This window comes from Epinephelus fuscoguttatus, linkage group LG20 (genome assembly GCF_011397635.1).
Source record: "Epinephelus fuscoguttatus linkage group LG20, E.fuscoguttatus.final_Chr_v1".
NCBI classification, from domain to species: Eukaryota; Metazoa; Chordata; class Actinopteri; order Perciformes; family Serranidae; genus Epinephelus; species Epinephelus fuscoguttatus.
Genome location: NC_064771.1, coordinates 21,277,251 through 21,292,987, shown reverse-complemented (window position 1 = coordinate 21,292,987; position 15,737 = coordinate 21,277,251). Strand labels below are relative to the sequence as shown.

The 15,737-nt window shown below is 41.8% G+C and overlaps 1 protein-coding gene across 1 annotated transcript in view; it reads left to right on the top strand.

The window, feature by feature from the left end:
* The window catches only part of atrnl1b (attractin-like 1b), a 109,204-nt gene that overhangs the window by 16,408 nt on the left and 77,059 nt on the right, over nucleotides 1-15,737 (top strand). The window contains exons 7-17 of the mRNA XM_049563058.1: nucleotides 521-608; nucleotides 1,054-1,315; nucleotides 3,106-3,289; nucleotides 3,389-3,543; nucleotides 3,707-3,791; nucleotides 5,600-5,814; nucleotides 6,026-6,144; nucleotides 6,434-6,566; nucleotides 8,618-8,805; nucleotides 11,363-11,576; nucleotides 11,676-11,867. Of these exons, the coding sequence (XP_049419015.1) occupies nucleotides 521-608; nucleotides 1,054-1,315; nucleotides 3,106-3,289; nucleotides 3,389-3,543; nucleotides 3,707-3,791; nucleotides 5,600-5,814; nucleotides 6,026-6,144; nucleotides 6,434-6,566; nucleotides 8,618-8,805; nucleotides 11,363-11,576; nucleotides 11,676-11,867 (1,835 nt within the window). The remainder of the gene's footprint in view (nucleotides 1-520; nucleotides 609-1,053; nucleotides 1,316-3,105; nucleotides 3,290-3,388; nucleotides 3,544-3,706; nucleotides 3,792-5,599; nucleotides 5,815-6,025; nucleotides 6,145-6,433; nucleotides 6,567-8,617; nucleotides 8,806-11,362; nucleotides 11,577-11,675; nucleotides 11,868-15,737) is intronic.

Genomic DNA, 15,737 nt, shown 5'->3' with positions numbered 1-15,737 from the left:
GGTGCCGCAACCCGGTCTTAAATTTCATCTAAGGTGGGGCGGCAGTAGCTCAGTCCATAGGGACTTGGGTTGGGAACCGGAGGGTCACCTGTTCGAGTCCCCGTCCGGACCAAAATATGGAGCGTGGACTGGTGGCTGGAGAGGTGTCAGTTCACCTCTTGGGCACTGCCGAGGTGCCCTTGAGCAAGGCAACGAACCCCCCAACCTCACCAAGGGCAGCCCCCTCACTCTGACATCTCTCCAATTTGTGCATGTATAGGTCCTGTTTGTGCATGTGTGTGTCTTTCGGACCTGTGTGTAATTGACAAGCAAGAGTGAAAACATTGAATTTCCCCTCAGTGGGATTAATAAAGGAAATAAACTTAAACTTCAAAAGGTCTTATAAAGTCTTAAATTTAACTTGGTTTTATCTGTAGACACCCTGGTGCAGTGTTTTTAGCATGCAGGTGATGAATGCGCTTCATGCTCTGCATAAGTTTTCATGCATCAGAGTGTAATGTTCTGTTTCTTTGCTCTGCAGCTACAACCTGGAGAGTGGCATCTGGAACACCGTTCCCATCAACAGTGGCCCTGTGCCAAGATACGGCCACTCACTCGCTGCCTACCAGGTAAACACACACAGATTTACCTCAGTCTCTCCGGGTACAGATGGAATTTAGAAGACCACAACTGTTAGCAGGAGGGAGGGATAATTAGATGGGGGTGAAGAAGCAATAAAAGTTTGCTCACACACGAAGGAAACCACAGCTGTCGCTTTCAAAGGGAAATTGCTCATTTTCAGTATTAACATGTCATCTTCAAATAACTACACAGCTTCAAACACAAAGTTAAGAGACATGTTTTCATTCGCATGACTACATACTTAGGATTACTAGAAAAAAGATTTGGGTTCTAAATAAACTGAACAGATTTCAACTTAACAGGCTTGTTTAAAAAAGGACATTTTATATCATAGTGTTTTGACACACTTAAGCCTTTCCTTTCCCTTTAATTACAACATGCATCAGCTTCTCTGCAAGCTCGTTTAAACACTGAGCTCTCTTCTCTTCTCAGGATGATATCTATATGTTTGGTGGGAAGCTGGAGGCGGGCTGGGCAAATGTGACAGACGAGCTGTGGGTGTTCAACATACCCAGCCGGACGTGGCAGCGGAGAAACCCTGTGGTTGGCCCACCGACCCAGGCTCAGATCTACGCTGTGGAGGGTCACTCAGCCCACTGCATCTCGCTAGACGGGGGCGAAGCCATCATGCTGGTCATCTTTGGCTACTCCCCCATCTATAGCTACGTCAGCAATGTTCAGGAGTACAACCTGAGTGAGTCACAGCTTTAAGAGACTGTTTGTTTCTCAGCCTATTGGCTCTGTAGATTTTTGCACCCCATCGCATGACATCTGGTACATCTTAGGAAAAGGTATCTCTTTAACACAGTACAAAACTGAAATTCCAGATAGCTTCTGTCGGCAGTAATCCGCATATCTCCTCCTAATAAGAGAGAACAGGTTGACACAACAAGTTTTTGGAGAATGTTTTGATGAGTCTGAGCTCAGCTTCAAAACCAGCGAAAAAAACCTTCAAAACCTGCCCACAGAATGATCATTTGTTCCCTTGAATTTGGAAGAAAACTGCATGCCTCTAGGGTGAACAGAGGATTTAAAAAGGAGAACATTCATGAATTGAAGTAAATAGGGATTACCAGCAAAAGTTTATCAAAACATCCTTCTACAAATTCTCACACAACTTTTGCAGTGTAATCCAAGTCTCATTTATCAAGTTGTATACTCAGTACTTCTCAAACACATGCATTTTTGCTAAAATGCTACAATATGAAACACTTACGATCATGAGAAGTGTGCCCTGAGCATGCCTTAGCATGATACCAAGGCGTTCCCAGGCCAGATGAGATATGTAATCCCTCCAGTGTGTTCTGGGTCTGCCCCGGGGCCTCCTACCAGTTGGACATGCCCTAAACACCTCTAACAGGAGGCATCCTGATGACATGCCTGAACCATCTCTACTGACCCCTTTTGACGCAAAGGAGCAGCAAGCTCCCTCTGAACGCTTGGAGTACAGCCGCTGCTCCTTCCTAAATTGTAATATGTTAGCCAAAATACATGTGTTTGGGAAGTACTGAGCACATGACTGCTTATATGAGACATGGATTATATTGCTGAAGTAGTGTGAAAGTTTGTGAACGGAAGTCTTGGTATAGATTTGCCATTGTTAAAGCACGTTCCCCTTTTGCTGCAATTTGGATTGAACTTTTTTGGATTCTTCTTTCACTTTGGAGGCATGCAAGAAAAACAGTTTCCTTACGAAATAAAGTTAACATGCGATGAGTAACTGATATACACACTATCATTATGTGAGCAAAGTGTTCCTTAAACACAAGTTATCATCTCAAAGTACTAATATGTACACAAAGATAAAGAATACTGGAAAGAAAACAAAATAGCAAAATCAACAACAACATCCAAAACCGATCACAAAAATCAAAACAAACACGTGCATCATAACGTATTGAAGAATAGATAGGACAGACTGCCTGTAGAGGTATGAGTTCATAGTTCCACACCAGGTATGGATCTTTTTTTTAATTGAAAACCTGCTTAAACTCTTGTAAATCCACTAAAAAAACACCAAATTTCACAATTAAATTTTGGACCCCAGAAGCTAAGAAGCATTGTAGCCTCTTTGTCAGTTGTCAGTGAGGTGTAATGAGCGGAAAAATTAATAATCTAAACCTGTAAAATGATAGAAAGTGCACACAATAAATTGATACTAGCCATTCATGACAGTCTGTTGTTGTCTGCCACATAATATCAAGATTTTAAAGGCAAAGAAATTGCTTTTCCATAGCACAATTATAACAACATAAGCTGACCAAAGTGCTTTACAAACACAGACAGCATAAAACATGTCAGAAGAGCAGACAACAAAATCATGTATATACCAGACGGAGACCAATATAAAGTTCCTTAGTAATGCAAAAAGTATTAAGCAGCCATTATAAGAGACCAACTTCCTCCAAATGATTAAGTATCATTTGATTCCTGTCATTTTCTTCCTTCTGTATTAAAAGCTTCCTGTTCATGTCTTGTCGTCAGGGTCCAACACGTGGCTGGTGCCTGAGACCAAAGGTGCCGTTCCACAGGGAGGCTACGGCCACAGCAGCACGTATGACACTGCCAGTGGTAGCGTGTTTGTTCACGGAGGCTACAAGGCGCTGCCTGCCAACAAGTACGGCCTTGTTGATGACCTCTACCGCTATGACGTTAACACCCGGACATGGTAATCAACACATTATGCATACACGTCTGTGTATATGGCATTGCTACACCTTTTCTCGTCCGACCTGCCCTTGACGCACATGTCATGCATATGTTTTAGGTTCATTCTGAGAGAGAGCGGCTTTCCACGGTACTTGCACTCGGCTGTGCTGCTCAGCGGCACCCTGCTTATCTTCGGTGGCAACACACATAACGACACATCGCTCAGCAACGGGGCCAAGTGTTTCTCTGCTGACTTCCTCGCCTACGACATCGGTACGACTCATTTTACTCTTTATAACATGTCGCAGTTTCAGTGGTGACCTCTCCCATGGTGCTATTAGCAGCTTGAATGTTTGTTGAAAATATCCTGTCAATATGTCATAAGCACAAAGACAAACCAGATGCTCTCTTACATGTGGTGTCATGTGTTCTTCAGCTTGTGACGAGTGGAGGCTGCTGCCGAAACCAGACCTGCACAGAGATGTCAACCGCTTTGGTCACTCCGCTGTGGTCAGCAACGGGTGAGTCTTTGCGAAAGGAGTCTGCACTCAGACTAAAACACACCGGACTACATAAATATAACGTAATGAATTGGTCAACTTCACTATTTCCTGAATTTCACTGACTTTTTCAAAATGCAACACGGCTGTTTCAGACTGTCACATTATGTGAGCAGATATTATCAGTCCACAAGACGAGGGTGGCTTCAACCACAGGTGCTTTCCCCGCACACACTTTTTTTTTTTTTTTCTGTTTTCTGTTTCCATCACTGGCAGCCATGACTGTGTCTGGATGTTTGAGTAGACTACACAGGGTAGCCTGAGGAACACCGAGCTTTGCTGCTGCGTCTTGTTGTTTTTCTCTTTTTTTTTTTGGCAGTTTGTCACAAACCCTGTTTTTCATGGAGAGAAAATGACTTTCTTTTTCCCGTCATGATTTTTAATGTGCATGCAGCACCAGCCGCAGGTGGCCAGGTGGAGGCAGAGTTACCATGAGAGTATCACGGGAGTAAAGTTAAAGAAAAAGAACTTCCAGAGTTTTAAATTGTTTCCATATGTTGCCATGTATGAAAAGACCCAAAATGAACACTGTAAGTGGACTACTTGATTACTATAAGTGAATTATTTAAACAGCTGATGCATATAAGTGGTTTCCACTGTACTAAAAACATGAATAAAATGTGACTGCTTGTCATTTTTCACCATTTTTATATCTTAACACCCAAATCCAGGTCATTTTGCCTTGTTTTATATTTTACACACACATATTTTTTTCTGTGCTATGCAATATTGTTGGTTACTCTTTGTAAACACGCCCACCAGTGAAAGTGAAAATAAAAACCAACGCCAGATTCAATCTCATCTGACATTTCACCTCCTTATATTATATTTGCATTATTTTCGGTTGCCTGCTGCTCGCAGTCTGGCACCTGATCACTGCCTTTTTATTAAGCACCGACCTCACCTGAGCGCTGTGGGGGTACACGCCCATTAACGTCATGAGCACAGAAAATAAAAAAAAAAATACAGGCAGAAGGCACACTCTCTGCAGAAAAATACACCACCACACACTTCTATGATTTAGAGGGAATACCTCTGAATGCGTCTGTGTTGTTTATTATGGAAATCCTGCATGATATATCTTTATATTATACTCATCTGTCATGATATTAACTCAGTAACTGAAAGTAGTCTCACTTTCATTTCATTTTCACTTTCATCTCACATCATAATAAAAAAATAATAATAAGAGCTAGCAAAACAAAAACTGCGTGGGTAAATACACATTTTTACAGCCTTAAAGATTAGTGTATCTATTGATTATTATTCCAGTCCGGTGTCGTCTTTTTGAGTCTTGCATAGAGTTAATTTTTCCCTTGTAGTCTCAGTATGTGTGTTAATTTCTCCATTAAAAAGATTTCCTTTGGTTGAAGGACCAGTTGTTAACCATTGGTGCAATAATATTTTCTTGAGTAAATTTACATAGATAAAGCACCAAACAGCTGTTAGGAACCTTCTATCCTAGAATGTGCTTAAGCTCTTTACATACCATTTCCCAAAATACAGTTATTTTCTCAGTGTGTCTTTAATTTTCAAGACTGTTTTCCGAGGCAATATTTGGCTTTGAATTTGAAATAGAAATTGTGAATAATCATGCTTGTTAACGTTCCAAACATCCTTTTAATTAATTTTTTGCTACACTTTGGCTGAGTGATTTCTTTCCTCTGAGGATATTTGTAAAGTTAAAAACGACCATAATTAAATCGTCAAGTTTCTTTTTTTTTTTGCTTCTTCTTGTTTTCACCCTGTTCCCATGTTGTCTTTGCCAGGTCCATGTATGTGTTCGGGGGCTTCTCCGGCGTGCTGCTCAACGACGTGCTTGTTTACAGACCCCCCAGCTGCCAGGCCTTCTTGGCAGAGGAGGGGTGCGTGAAGGCCGGGCCAGGGGTCCGCTGCATCTGGAGCAGAGGCCGCTGTCTCCCCTGGGAGCCGAGCATGGCTAATGGAAGCCTCATTCCTGCCCCATTCTGCCCCCCGAAAGCTGGTGAGAGAGCGATCCAAACCTTTTTACATATTTATCAAAGCTCTCATTTCTCATTGATGCCTTCTTTCCACTTTTGCACATAATATTTTGTGTTTCTTGAGTGTGCTTTTCCTCCAGAGTGACAACACAGGCATTTAGGCTCTCAGCTGTTACTAATGACTGCTAATGTGGGTTTTAATAAACTTCTTATTATTCTTATCTATCTTTATAGTCACAGTGGATGAGCGGTGCTACCGGTTTTCCGACTGCGCCAGCTGTACAGCCAACACCAATGGGTGCCAGTGGTGCGATGACAAGAAGTGCATCTCTGCCGCCAGCAACTGCACCTCTGTGAGTGGTCCAACAGGGGGCGTCAGAGCACTTCTGGTCTTCTGTTCAGCTCCCTAAAACACTCAAATAGAAACACACATGACATTTTGTGAGCTTGGGATATATATTGCTGTTGAAATGAAGTAATAAGGCAGGTTTTATTAGGTGGTTGTGATGCTTATCTCCTAGGACAGGACTGTGCTTTAGAGGTGGATATATACTCACATGAGTTCACTCTACACTTCCTTTTCTCAGATTAAAGGCTTAACTGTCCTCCTGTCTCTTCTGTTTTCCCCTGTCTTTTCCGCAGAACGTGAGGAACTTCACCGAGTGTCCAGTGCGGAACGAGCAGGTGTGCAGCAAGCTCGCCAACTGCAAGAGCTGCTCGCTGAATCTCAACTGTCAATGGGATCAGAATCAGTCAGAGTGCCACGCTTTGCCTGGTAAGATACATGTTGGAGCTCCCCCAGCACATTTCCATACACATGAACTTACACCATATTCAAGGCTTTGAGAGGAGGCTCAGATTTACTGTTTTTGTCGCTCTAAGTGTAGCACTTATGATTAAACGTGAACCGTATCCTTGATCTCATGGATAACATTCAACACAAAGCAGTCACTGATGTTGTGAGATGATGTCGTGTTCACTGTAATGAATGACTCCTCTGACATTCAGATCCTGGAGGGAATATTTAAACAGACACTCATTACATTTTGCTATTAGGATTTGTACATTGTATTATAAATCTGATTCAAAGACAGCATCTGGTATTCGCAGAGATGTACTTTCAAGATGTCATCCTGATGTTGTTTATCAGGTCTGGCAGTTTATTTAGTTTACCTCTCACCCTCTCCTCCCCCTCCCAAATGTTGACTCCGGCTGAATCTGAAGAATTGTTGCTGTCACTTTATCCATAATTTTCAGTTCGTGAAGCCTTGTCGCCTGAGGGCTTGTAGCAGCAGTGGGAGCTGCAAATCATCTGTGTGTGTGTGTGCGCGCGAGCGTGTATTTCTGATTCTTTGAAAGGGAGTCTCAAACTTGGGTGGCACCAGCCACACACACACAAAATGGGTACACGCATCCATGTGCACTTGCACACACGCATCTAAATGAGAATCCATCGTACTTTTATGATAAGCAGTAATTAACAGGCAATTTGGCGTCCAAAAATCAATCCATTTCTCCAAGACAAATAAATGCAGATTACACTCCTGCTAAAGCTGTTTGACACACACACACACACACACACACACACACACACACACACACACACACACACACACACACGCAAAGTCTTTAATCTTTAGTCCCCTGTGGTTTGAAAGAAAGCAGACTTCCTGCATTCTAGGTTTATGACAATATTCTCTACTTGTGGTCCTTTTTTCTTGGTGTATGGCGCCCCCTGTTGAGCAGTATCTAACTAATGTTTGGAAGTATAACTGATTTGAAAGCATCAATAATTTATATTTCTGTAAAAATGTATGAAATGACCATGTGAAAATAAGACCTCCTTTATACAAACTGTTCAAGGTGGGACTGTTGCACCGTTAGTCCACTTTGATGTTCTGTATGAAATGTACGAACACAGAAAGGGTAGACATTATTGTCAGTACCCCAGCCTGCTGTTATGGAGAGTTATTTCCTCTCACACAGGTGAAGAACGTACGTGCTAGGTGGCTGTTTGCCGTAGTCTTTGCAAAGTGTCAAACTGCAGCTTTTTGGTGGTGACATTTTGGTGTGTCTTGGCTTTAAATGGCACTAGACGCCAATGCTGTTGTGTTACATGTCACGCCTCTCGATTGCATGCAATCTGAAATCACAAACTGGGGCAGCATTATGCCGTCGTTATTTGGTTCTGCGTAAAAAAGCGAAGCCGGCATAATGGCGGATCTTTTTACAGCAGTATTGCTTAATTTCTTTTTTTAAAAGGGCCAGTTTCACAGTGTGAAAGGTGTCCCTTGAACCTAAACCCAAATCTGCAGCTCAACTCAGTTTTACACAGGTTTCAGCTTGTTGTTTAGCCACACTGTTTTGGTTCACTTGCACTGCTGTCATAGCTTTATTCAAGCCCACAGAAGAAAAAAATCTCTAAAAACCCTCTATACACAACCTACTTAGCATCAAATGGCAGACAGGCAAAGTTAGCAACTAGCTTCTGAACATAGTTGAGCATTTAGAGGCTAAAGAGAGAGATATTTCCCTCAGGAATTGGTAGGGACGAAAAAACAGAGTTGAAAGAGAATGAATGTAGGGCTTAGATTTGCCAGGTGTCCAGAAACATGACTCTACATTAGTGCTGATGTTGCTCCGTAACTGTTGTATGTGTAAATCACCAACTGTTTGCTAACAAGTTTACCTCATCAACTTAGAAGTTTATGATAAGTCAATGTTTTGTTCACATCTTCTGCCCCTCAGTGTAAAAAAAGATCAGTTACTGCAGGATTGTAACATCTGCTACGTCTCGGCTCATACATCTTCTCTTCACTTCTCCAGCCCAGCAGTGCAGTGAGGGATGGAGCCAGGTGGGGGAGGCCTGCCTGAGGATCAACTCCAGCCGCGAGAGTTACGACAACGCTCAACACTACTGCAAGAACCTCAACGGAAACATCGCCTCGCTCACCACCTCCAAACAAGTGGACTTTGTGCTTGAGGAACTGAAGAAGCTCCAGCAACAAGACAAGGTAAATACTGTATATCTTATTCAGTCAGAAATACTTTCAGGAATCCCTGAAAGCCAGGTGATTGGGTATGCAGCTTACTGCTCAGCTGACAGGAGAGAACAGGGAGTGATTCTCTGCTAGTTGAGCCTGTCAGTAATGAGATATGTGTTCTGAGATGATTTTCTCCTGATCAGTTTTGTACTTGTGCGCCTCTGTTTTCTGATTGCGGCCGTGCTTTTAGCTCCTGTGATTCCTGTCTTTCAACCATTTTTCATCAAATTGTTTTCCTCTTGGCAGTGCCACAAGCAGTATGGTTTGTTTTTGACTTTGACGCAATTACAAGTAGACAACAATGCTAGGCTTTAGTTTGTGAGATACTGCACCTGATGAATCAGCCTGTGATAATCAGCACCTCAGTATTGTTTTGTTTTGCCTTGTTTGAATCGTTTTATCCTCTGTAACGCAGTCAGAGTTTCTTCTTTCTGCTTTGTATAACAAACCAGGGCCGCATGACTCACTGTCTGTAGGAAAAATCAGAAGCACCTTTCTAAGGCTGAGCCTGCTGAGTCTGGTTCGCTTGTACTTTCACTTTGATCAGAGGAACTTTCGAATTCCTCTGCTTTCATAGTGTGCTTTTTAAGTTTTCTAAACCAGACTACGAGTGTAACTTTAGTATTTTTTTTAACCTTGACCTTATGTTCCCATGTCTTGTGTCTAAATAACTAATTGGAACAGTTTTGAGCAAGAGGCTGCAATGTCACCCCTCTGGGCACGTGTGCACCGTCAATTTATGTCCACTAAGTTCAGGTTATTGTTATAAGTGTCTGACCACATTATGGAAAAGATCCCTACAGCCGCAGACCTTGTTGTTAAAGAGTAAGATCATTTTTATTTAACTATTCAGATCAGTAGTTTTCAAATTTTTTGTGTCCAAGACACACCAAAGGGCCATCCAAAATCTGAAGGCACACCTTTATCAATATCTGTGCAGCTTCTGTAACGTGTGTTATCACTCTTGTCCCGACACAAGGCAATAAAGATAAGAAAAAACAAAACAGGTAGCTTTCGTGATGCTGTTCTGATTTTCGTGATACTCTTTGTTTCGGTGGTAGGTCGTCTTCGCTGGTGCTTTGTTGTAATTTTCTCCGTACAATAAAGCAATCAATAGTCCCACTCACAGCTTTCTCCTTTTAATTGTTATCATCCCTCACACTGGCTGCCAGTCAGGGCTTTTGATGTGTCACACACTTGGTAATTCCCACGCGCAAACAGTGACAAATAGGCTCCCTGTGACAGTTTTTTAAATTAAAGTACATTTTTTAGCTACAGTTTGCCCCTTTATTAGGAAATCAGTGTGCACAACATGCTGATACAGCCAATTAAAAACTCAATATTGCAGTAATATTGTGTGGTTATCACAAAATACCATGGCACACCTTAATAAACCCTTAATTCATCCAGTTAGATTTGACAATATGCTGCCTCTATACACGCTAAAATTACTGTTTATTTACATGGAGTCTGGTGAGGTTGTCAATGGTAGTTTCTTGGTTGTGTCTGATTTAACAAAATAGGACCTTACTCTTTGCCAACAAGGTTTATCTCTATAGGGGTCTTTTCCATAATGTTGTCAGGTACTTACAACAATAACCTGAACTTGTCCGTGTTAAAAGCAAGCACTTTGTAAACGTGAATTGATGATGCACACATGTCCAGAGGGGTAACAATGCAGCCTGTTTATCTGCTGCCACCTGCAGCACTCTTGCTCAGTACTGGACCAATTTCAAAATCTGTTTCTTTTCCTATCAGCCACTCATAAAAACATGGGAAGATAGGGTCCAGGTGGAACATTACAGAAGTTTTCCTTTAATAAACACAAATATATCAATGCATTAGTGAATATCTGTGATGCAAAGTCAAAATATGTGCCAGTTTGTGGAATTTAACCCTTCTCAAGTTAAAATTTTCAGAGCTACTGGGCTCCCAATTCTTAGAAGTCCAGTCTACCCAGCAGTACAGTTGAGAACAGCACATGAAACTCATAGCGTATGATTTGTTCATAGCAAAAAAATATATAAATTGTCCTAACAACATCATAATTCAAGCCTCTTCATCTTTAATGGAAATGATGAAATGTGCTTTTGGGCAAACGCTCACCTTCTCATCTCACCACAGCAACGCATCTACCTTGCACTGAAAGAAAATTACGGAGTCCACTGATGATTTTAGTTTGGTCATGCCTGCTGTATTCACGAGGATATCATTTGTTGTCAGTCTGCCGGGTTGAAACTGGCGTGTTTGCTCCAAACAGAACCTTGACATGCCATTTCCCATCATTTTTCCATTACATTACAAGTTGAATCCTAGAGGCAAATAAGTAATCACATCTGTGAAATTATTTTCAGTAGACTTTTAATGGCATTCGTGGTTCCCAGGTGTAAACGCGGTGGCTATTCAGTTCTTAAATAGCGTGATGGAGCAGAAAGGGAGGCAGAGTTGTGATGTTTTATCTTACATTTGAAACCCCGGTGACTTGTCAGGCCGATGTGTGTTAAGCCTTTTTGCTGTGTCTCCACAGCGGCTATCTCCCTGGGTGGGCCTGAGAAAAATCAACGTGTCGTACTGGGGTTGGGAGGACATGTCACCCTTCACCAACAGCAGCCTGCGCTGGCTGCCCGGCGAGCCCAGCGACTCTGGTTTCTGTGCCTACCTGGAGGAGCCTCAGGTGTCCGGCCTGAGGGCCAATCCATGCACCGCCACTGCCCACGGCCTCATCTGTGAAAAAGCTACTGGTAAAAGACACTTGCATATGCATATGCTTCATGAATATGTTGGAAACATCACAGAGGAATTACAGTTCCTCTCTTTCTGTCTTTGCCTTTCCCGTCTAGGAAACCCAAATCAGAGCACCCGTCCCTCCTGTAAGAAGCCTTGCTCCCTGCACACCACCTGTGCCAACTGTACCAGCCAGGCCATGGAGTGTATGTGGTGCGGCAGTGCGCAGCGCTGTGTTGACTCAACTGCCTATGTCATCTCTTTTCCCTATGGCCAGTGTCTGGAGTGGCAGACTGGAGATTGTGTGGGTAAGTGTCTTTGACTAAACTTAATCTAGATGAGGCTTCTCTGCAGTCTATAGTCTGGCATTAAGGAGGCCGGCAATAAGCTCTCCTAGATTGGCTTCTGTAAGCAGTCGATATTCATCACTGCCAGAAAGGAGGTTAAGGGAGGAAAAACAGCTTAAAGTGGAAGGTGTTTGTGTCGGAGGGAAAATGGTATTAGTTTCCCGTGATTGGCTTTGGAAGCTGTTTTTCTTTTCTTTTTTTTTTGCGTGTGTAATGGCCAATTACTCTCGCATATAGTCGCCCCAACTGTTAGATTTCCCTGCTGACCACGCTGCAGATGGACTCTTTACCGTTAGCTGGCTTTAAGTGGTTTAAAGACAGTCACGTATCAAGGAACAGTTTCTGCCTACAAATGACTTCACTCTTTGAATGAGAAGAGAGGCATGATGGGATAGCTGCACATACAGTAATGCAAATATGAATGTTATTGTTTTAGTTTTTGGAGGAGGATTCCAGGAATAGATTCAGTCGAGATGTTTTTAAATCAGGCAACTTTGGACCACTGCAAAAGGATAGAAGGCCAAAACCCAAATGTACAATTTTACAAATGTACACCCACTTGTTGAGATGTAAAGTAGTATACCATCATATTCAAAAATAGTGTTCACTGCTCTCAAGTCACTAAGAAACACAGCGGAAAATAGCTCAGAGCAGCAACACTCCAAAGATGACTGTACTACAGATATATAGATATGATAATAGATATAACCTATTATGTACATGCCGTGTTGTCATCATTTTGTGCATTAAAGCTGTGGTTCTTAAACTTTTTCAATAATGTACCCCTTTTGAAATATTTCCTCAGCCAAGCGCCCCCCTGAACAGTGCTAAACATTTTTGGTATAAACACACAGTGAGCAAATGTCATCGTGAATGTGTTTGTTGCGGCAGTTTATAGCAGTTTATGATTTCACTGAAAATAGGAATATGTTATATAAAATGTGGCTTTCAAACTTACATTCATGACTGATATTTTTTTAAAATTAAATGCACACTATGCAGGGATGTTGGTTACTGTTTGTGAAGTGAAAGTATAAGCCAGATTCACTCTCGTTTCCCCTCGCTATATTTGTGTTTTTTCTGCACTGTCTTGTGGATGCCTGCTGCTCATGGTCTTGCACTTAGTCGCTACCTTTTAAAGGGCCGTACACATGCTGTGTTTCTAACCGCCCAGAAATCGCAGAGCGCTGGGTGCTACTCTTGTGCCTTTTTTGTGCTAGCTTTTAAGAGCACAGCTGCATCAAGCAGCCTTGACCCGCACAGTATAGCCTATTTCCATAAAATCCTTAGTGCAGAGCTGATCTTCTTCCAGGCGTTATTATAAGTGTGTAGGCCTATCGTCCGTGGCACAGACGTAAAGCTCTGCCAGCCCTGCACTTACATGGTCAACTTTTCCATATTAATTCACAGACTGATATTTACGGAAGGATACGTGTCGGCTGTGATTGGTTGTTTCTCGTCACATGACATGAGGTGGTAAAGCTGTCTCAGGACACAGTGGTTGTGCCCTGAAAAATAGGCGCTAGGGAATGCGTGCACGCTGCAACGGCATCACTGGCATTTGAGCGCGTCTGCTGTGCGTTTACATGGAAAACAATGAATTGGTGCAAAAAAATGCAGCACGTGTACGGCCCCTTATAAAGACCCGACCTCACCTGAGCAATGTGGGGGGTACACACCCAGAAACATCCTGAACACAGAAAATAAGAAAACACAGGCAGAGTCTGTGCAGAAGAAAACACACCACCACACACTACTAGTGGGTCATAAGTGATGATTGAGAGGGATTACTTCCGTATGATTCTATACATTCTTTTTCAGGACAACAGACAATAAATAAATAAATCTCACATACCCCCTGTAGTACTCCAAAATACCCATAGAGGTACCCATACCCCCATTTGAGAAACACTGTGAGAAAAAGGACACATTTAAAATTAAAAAATGTGCGAAGCTCTGTCATCTCTTTACAATTTGAAGCTATTTCATCCTTGAATATCATGTACATGCTTCTCTTGAAGCATTAAAATTCCCATCATTCAGCATCATTCCCATCTCCAAAAGTAATGAAATAAGTACTCGACACACACAGAGGTTTAAATGCTAACAGTATTTTCACATTGGTAAGTTGATCAGAGAGATCCCTCACCTGAAGGTCAGCGCGGCTCATCAGGTTGATGCTGTTGTGCTGCGTAATGTATGAATTATACCCACAGTTGTGTCAGATCGTAAAAGCATCTCAGATCAGTTTAGCGAGTAACAAATTTAGGGAGCTGAAGGGTGCAGTTTCAAATTCATTTGTGTCAGCTGGTGTTAGGTAACCCTGAGACATTTCTGTACACTGTGGATATTTGTCTTGAGGATTTTGTCCCTTTCGGCGTGAAGGACAGAGAAGGGTATCCTATAAATTCTCTCTGTGTTTTCTGCTGGCTCTGTCTGACTTTGCTCCTTCACATTCACTCTCAAAGTTTCAATCACCAATTAAGTCTCAAATTACCCCACCTAACTTTACTTCTTTCCTCCTCATTTTCAGTGCGTAGAGAGGCTTTCTTTATGCTGAGTATGCTGCATACATGTACTCAAAGCCATACAGCCAGGATAAAATGCCCTGTAGTATCATCATGCAGGGGCAGGCTGTGATGTATTTGTTGCACCCAGTAGAAAATAGTCTAATTCTGCAGATCTGACATTGCACAAGTAGTTCTTATTTGTGAGCTACCAATAGTTGGCAGTAGTTTGTTGGGGAAGGACGCTTTATTTATGGCCTTCAGCTACAGTTCGAGTGATTTCTACCTGGCATGTAAGTAGCAATCCAAAATACCTCTTCAGCTTCTGTGTAGCCGTATCTTACCAGATCAGTCAGCCCAAACGCATCAACAGCACATCTCTGCTATGAACACACTATCTGTCTATCTGTTTCATCAACACTGGTCAGAGAAAGTCAGAAAAATCCCCGGAAGCTGTATTTACTTCAGACAGAATTCTAAACATGCAAGGTCGAGTCGACTTTCACTTTCCCCTCGTAGCATTTTCCTCGGGCCTTGATTTGATCTTTTAAATCAGGACTGGCTCACTGTTTCACTTCCTGCAGATATGCTCTAGTGGACGAGTATGGAGGACAGAAGCGGCCAAAATAAAAAAATAAATGAATGACTCAGTAAATAATTGAATATGCCCTTAAATGTACCAGAAATAATACTGAAAGTAAATATTTGCATGAATGAAAAAATAAATGCATAAATGATAAAAAAAAACAAATAAAGGAATAAATGAATACGTTCAATAAATGAAAAAAAAAAGAAATTAGTTTAAGCAATAATAATTTTAAAAAAAAGAATAGATAAATAAAAAGTAAAATTAAATAGGAAAGTAAAAGGGGAATTAATACAAAGATAAATGAAAAAGAAGCAAATTAAAACAGAATTATCAGGTGATGTCACATTTAAAAAATGAATTAATGCCTACATTAATTATGCCTCTCCACTGGGGATAGCTGTGGCCATACATCTGTTCATACATCCGTTTGTACATCTGTCAGTTCCATCCTTGTGAACACGATATCTCAAGAACGCCTCAAGGGAATTTTTAAAATTTGGCTCAAACTTCCCTTGGACTCAACAATAAACTGATTGGATTTTGGTAGTCAAAGGTCAAGGTCAGTGTGACCTTGTGTCTGTCTCATTCTCGTGAACGTGATATCTCAAGAACACGTGAAGGGAATTTTTAAAATTTGACACAGGCGTCCACTTGAACTCAAGAGTTAACTGATTAGAATTTTGACAACGGTCAAGGTCAGTGTGAGGTCACAAAATATGACCATAACTCAAGAAT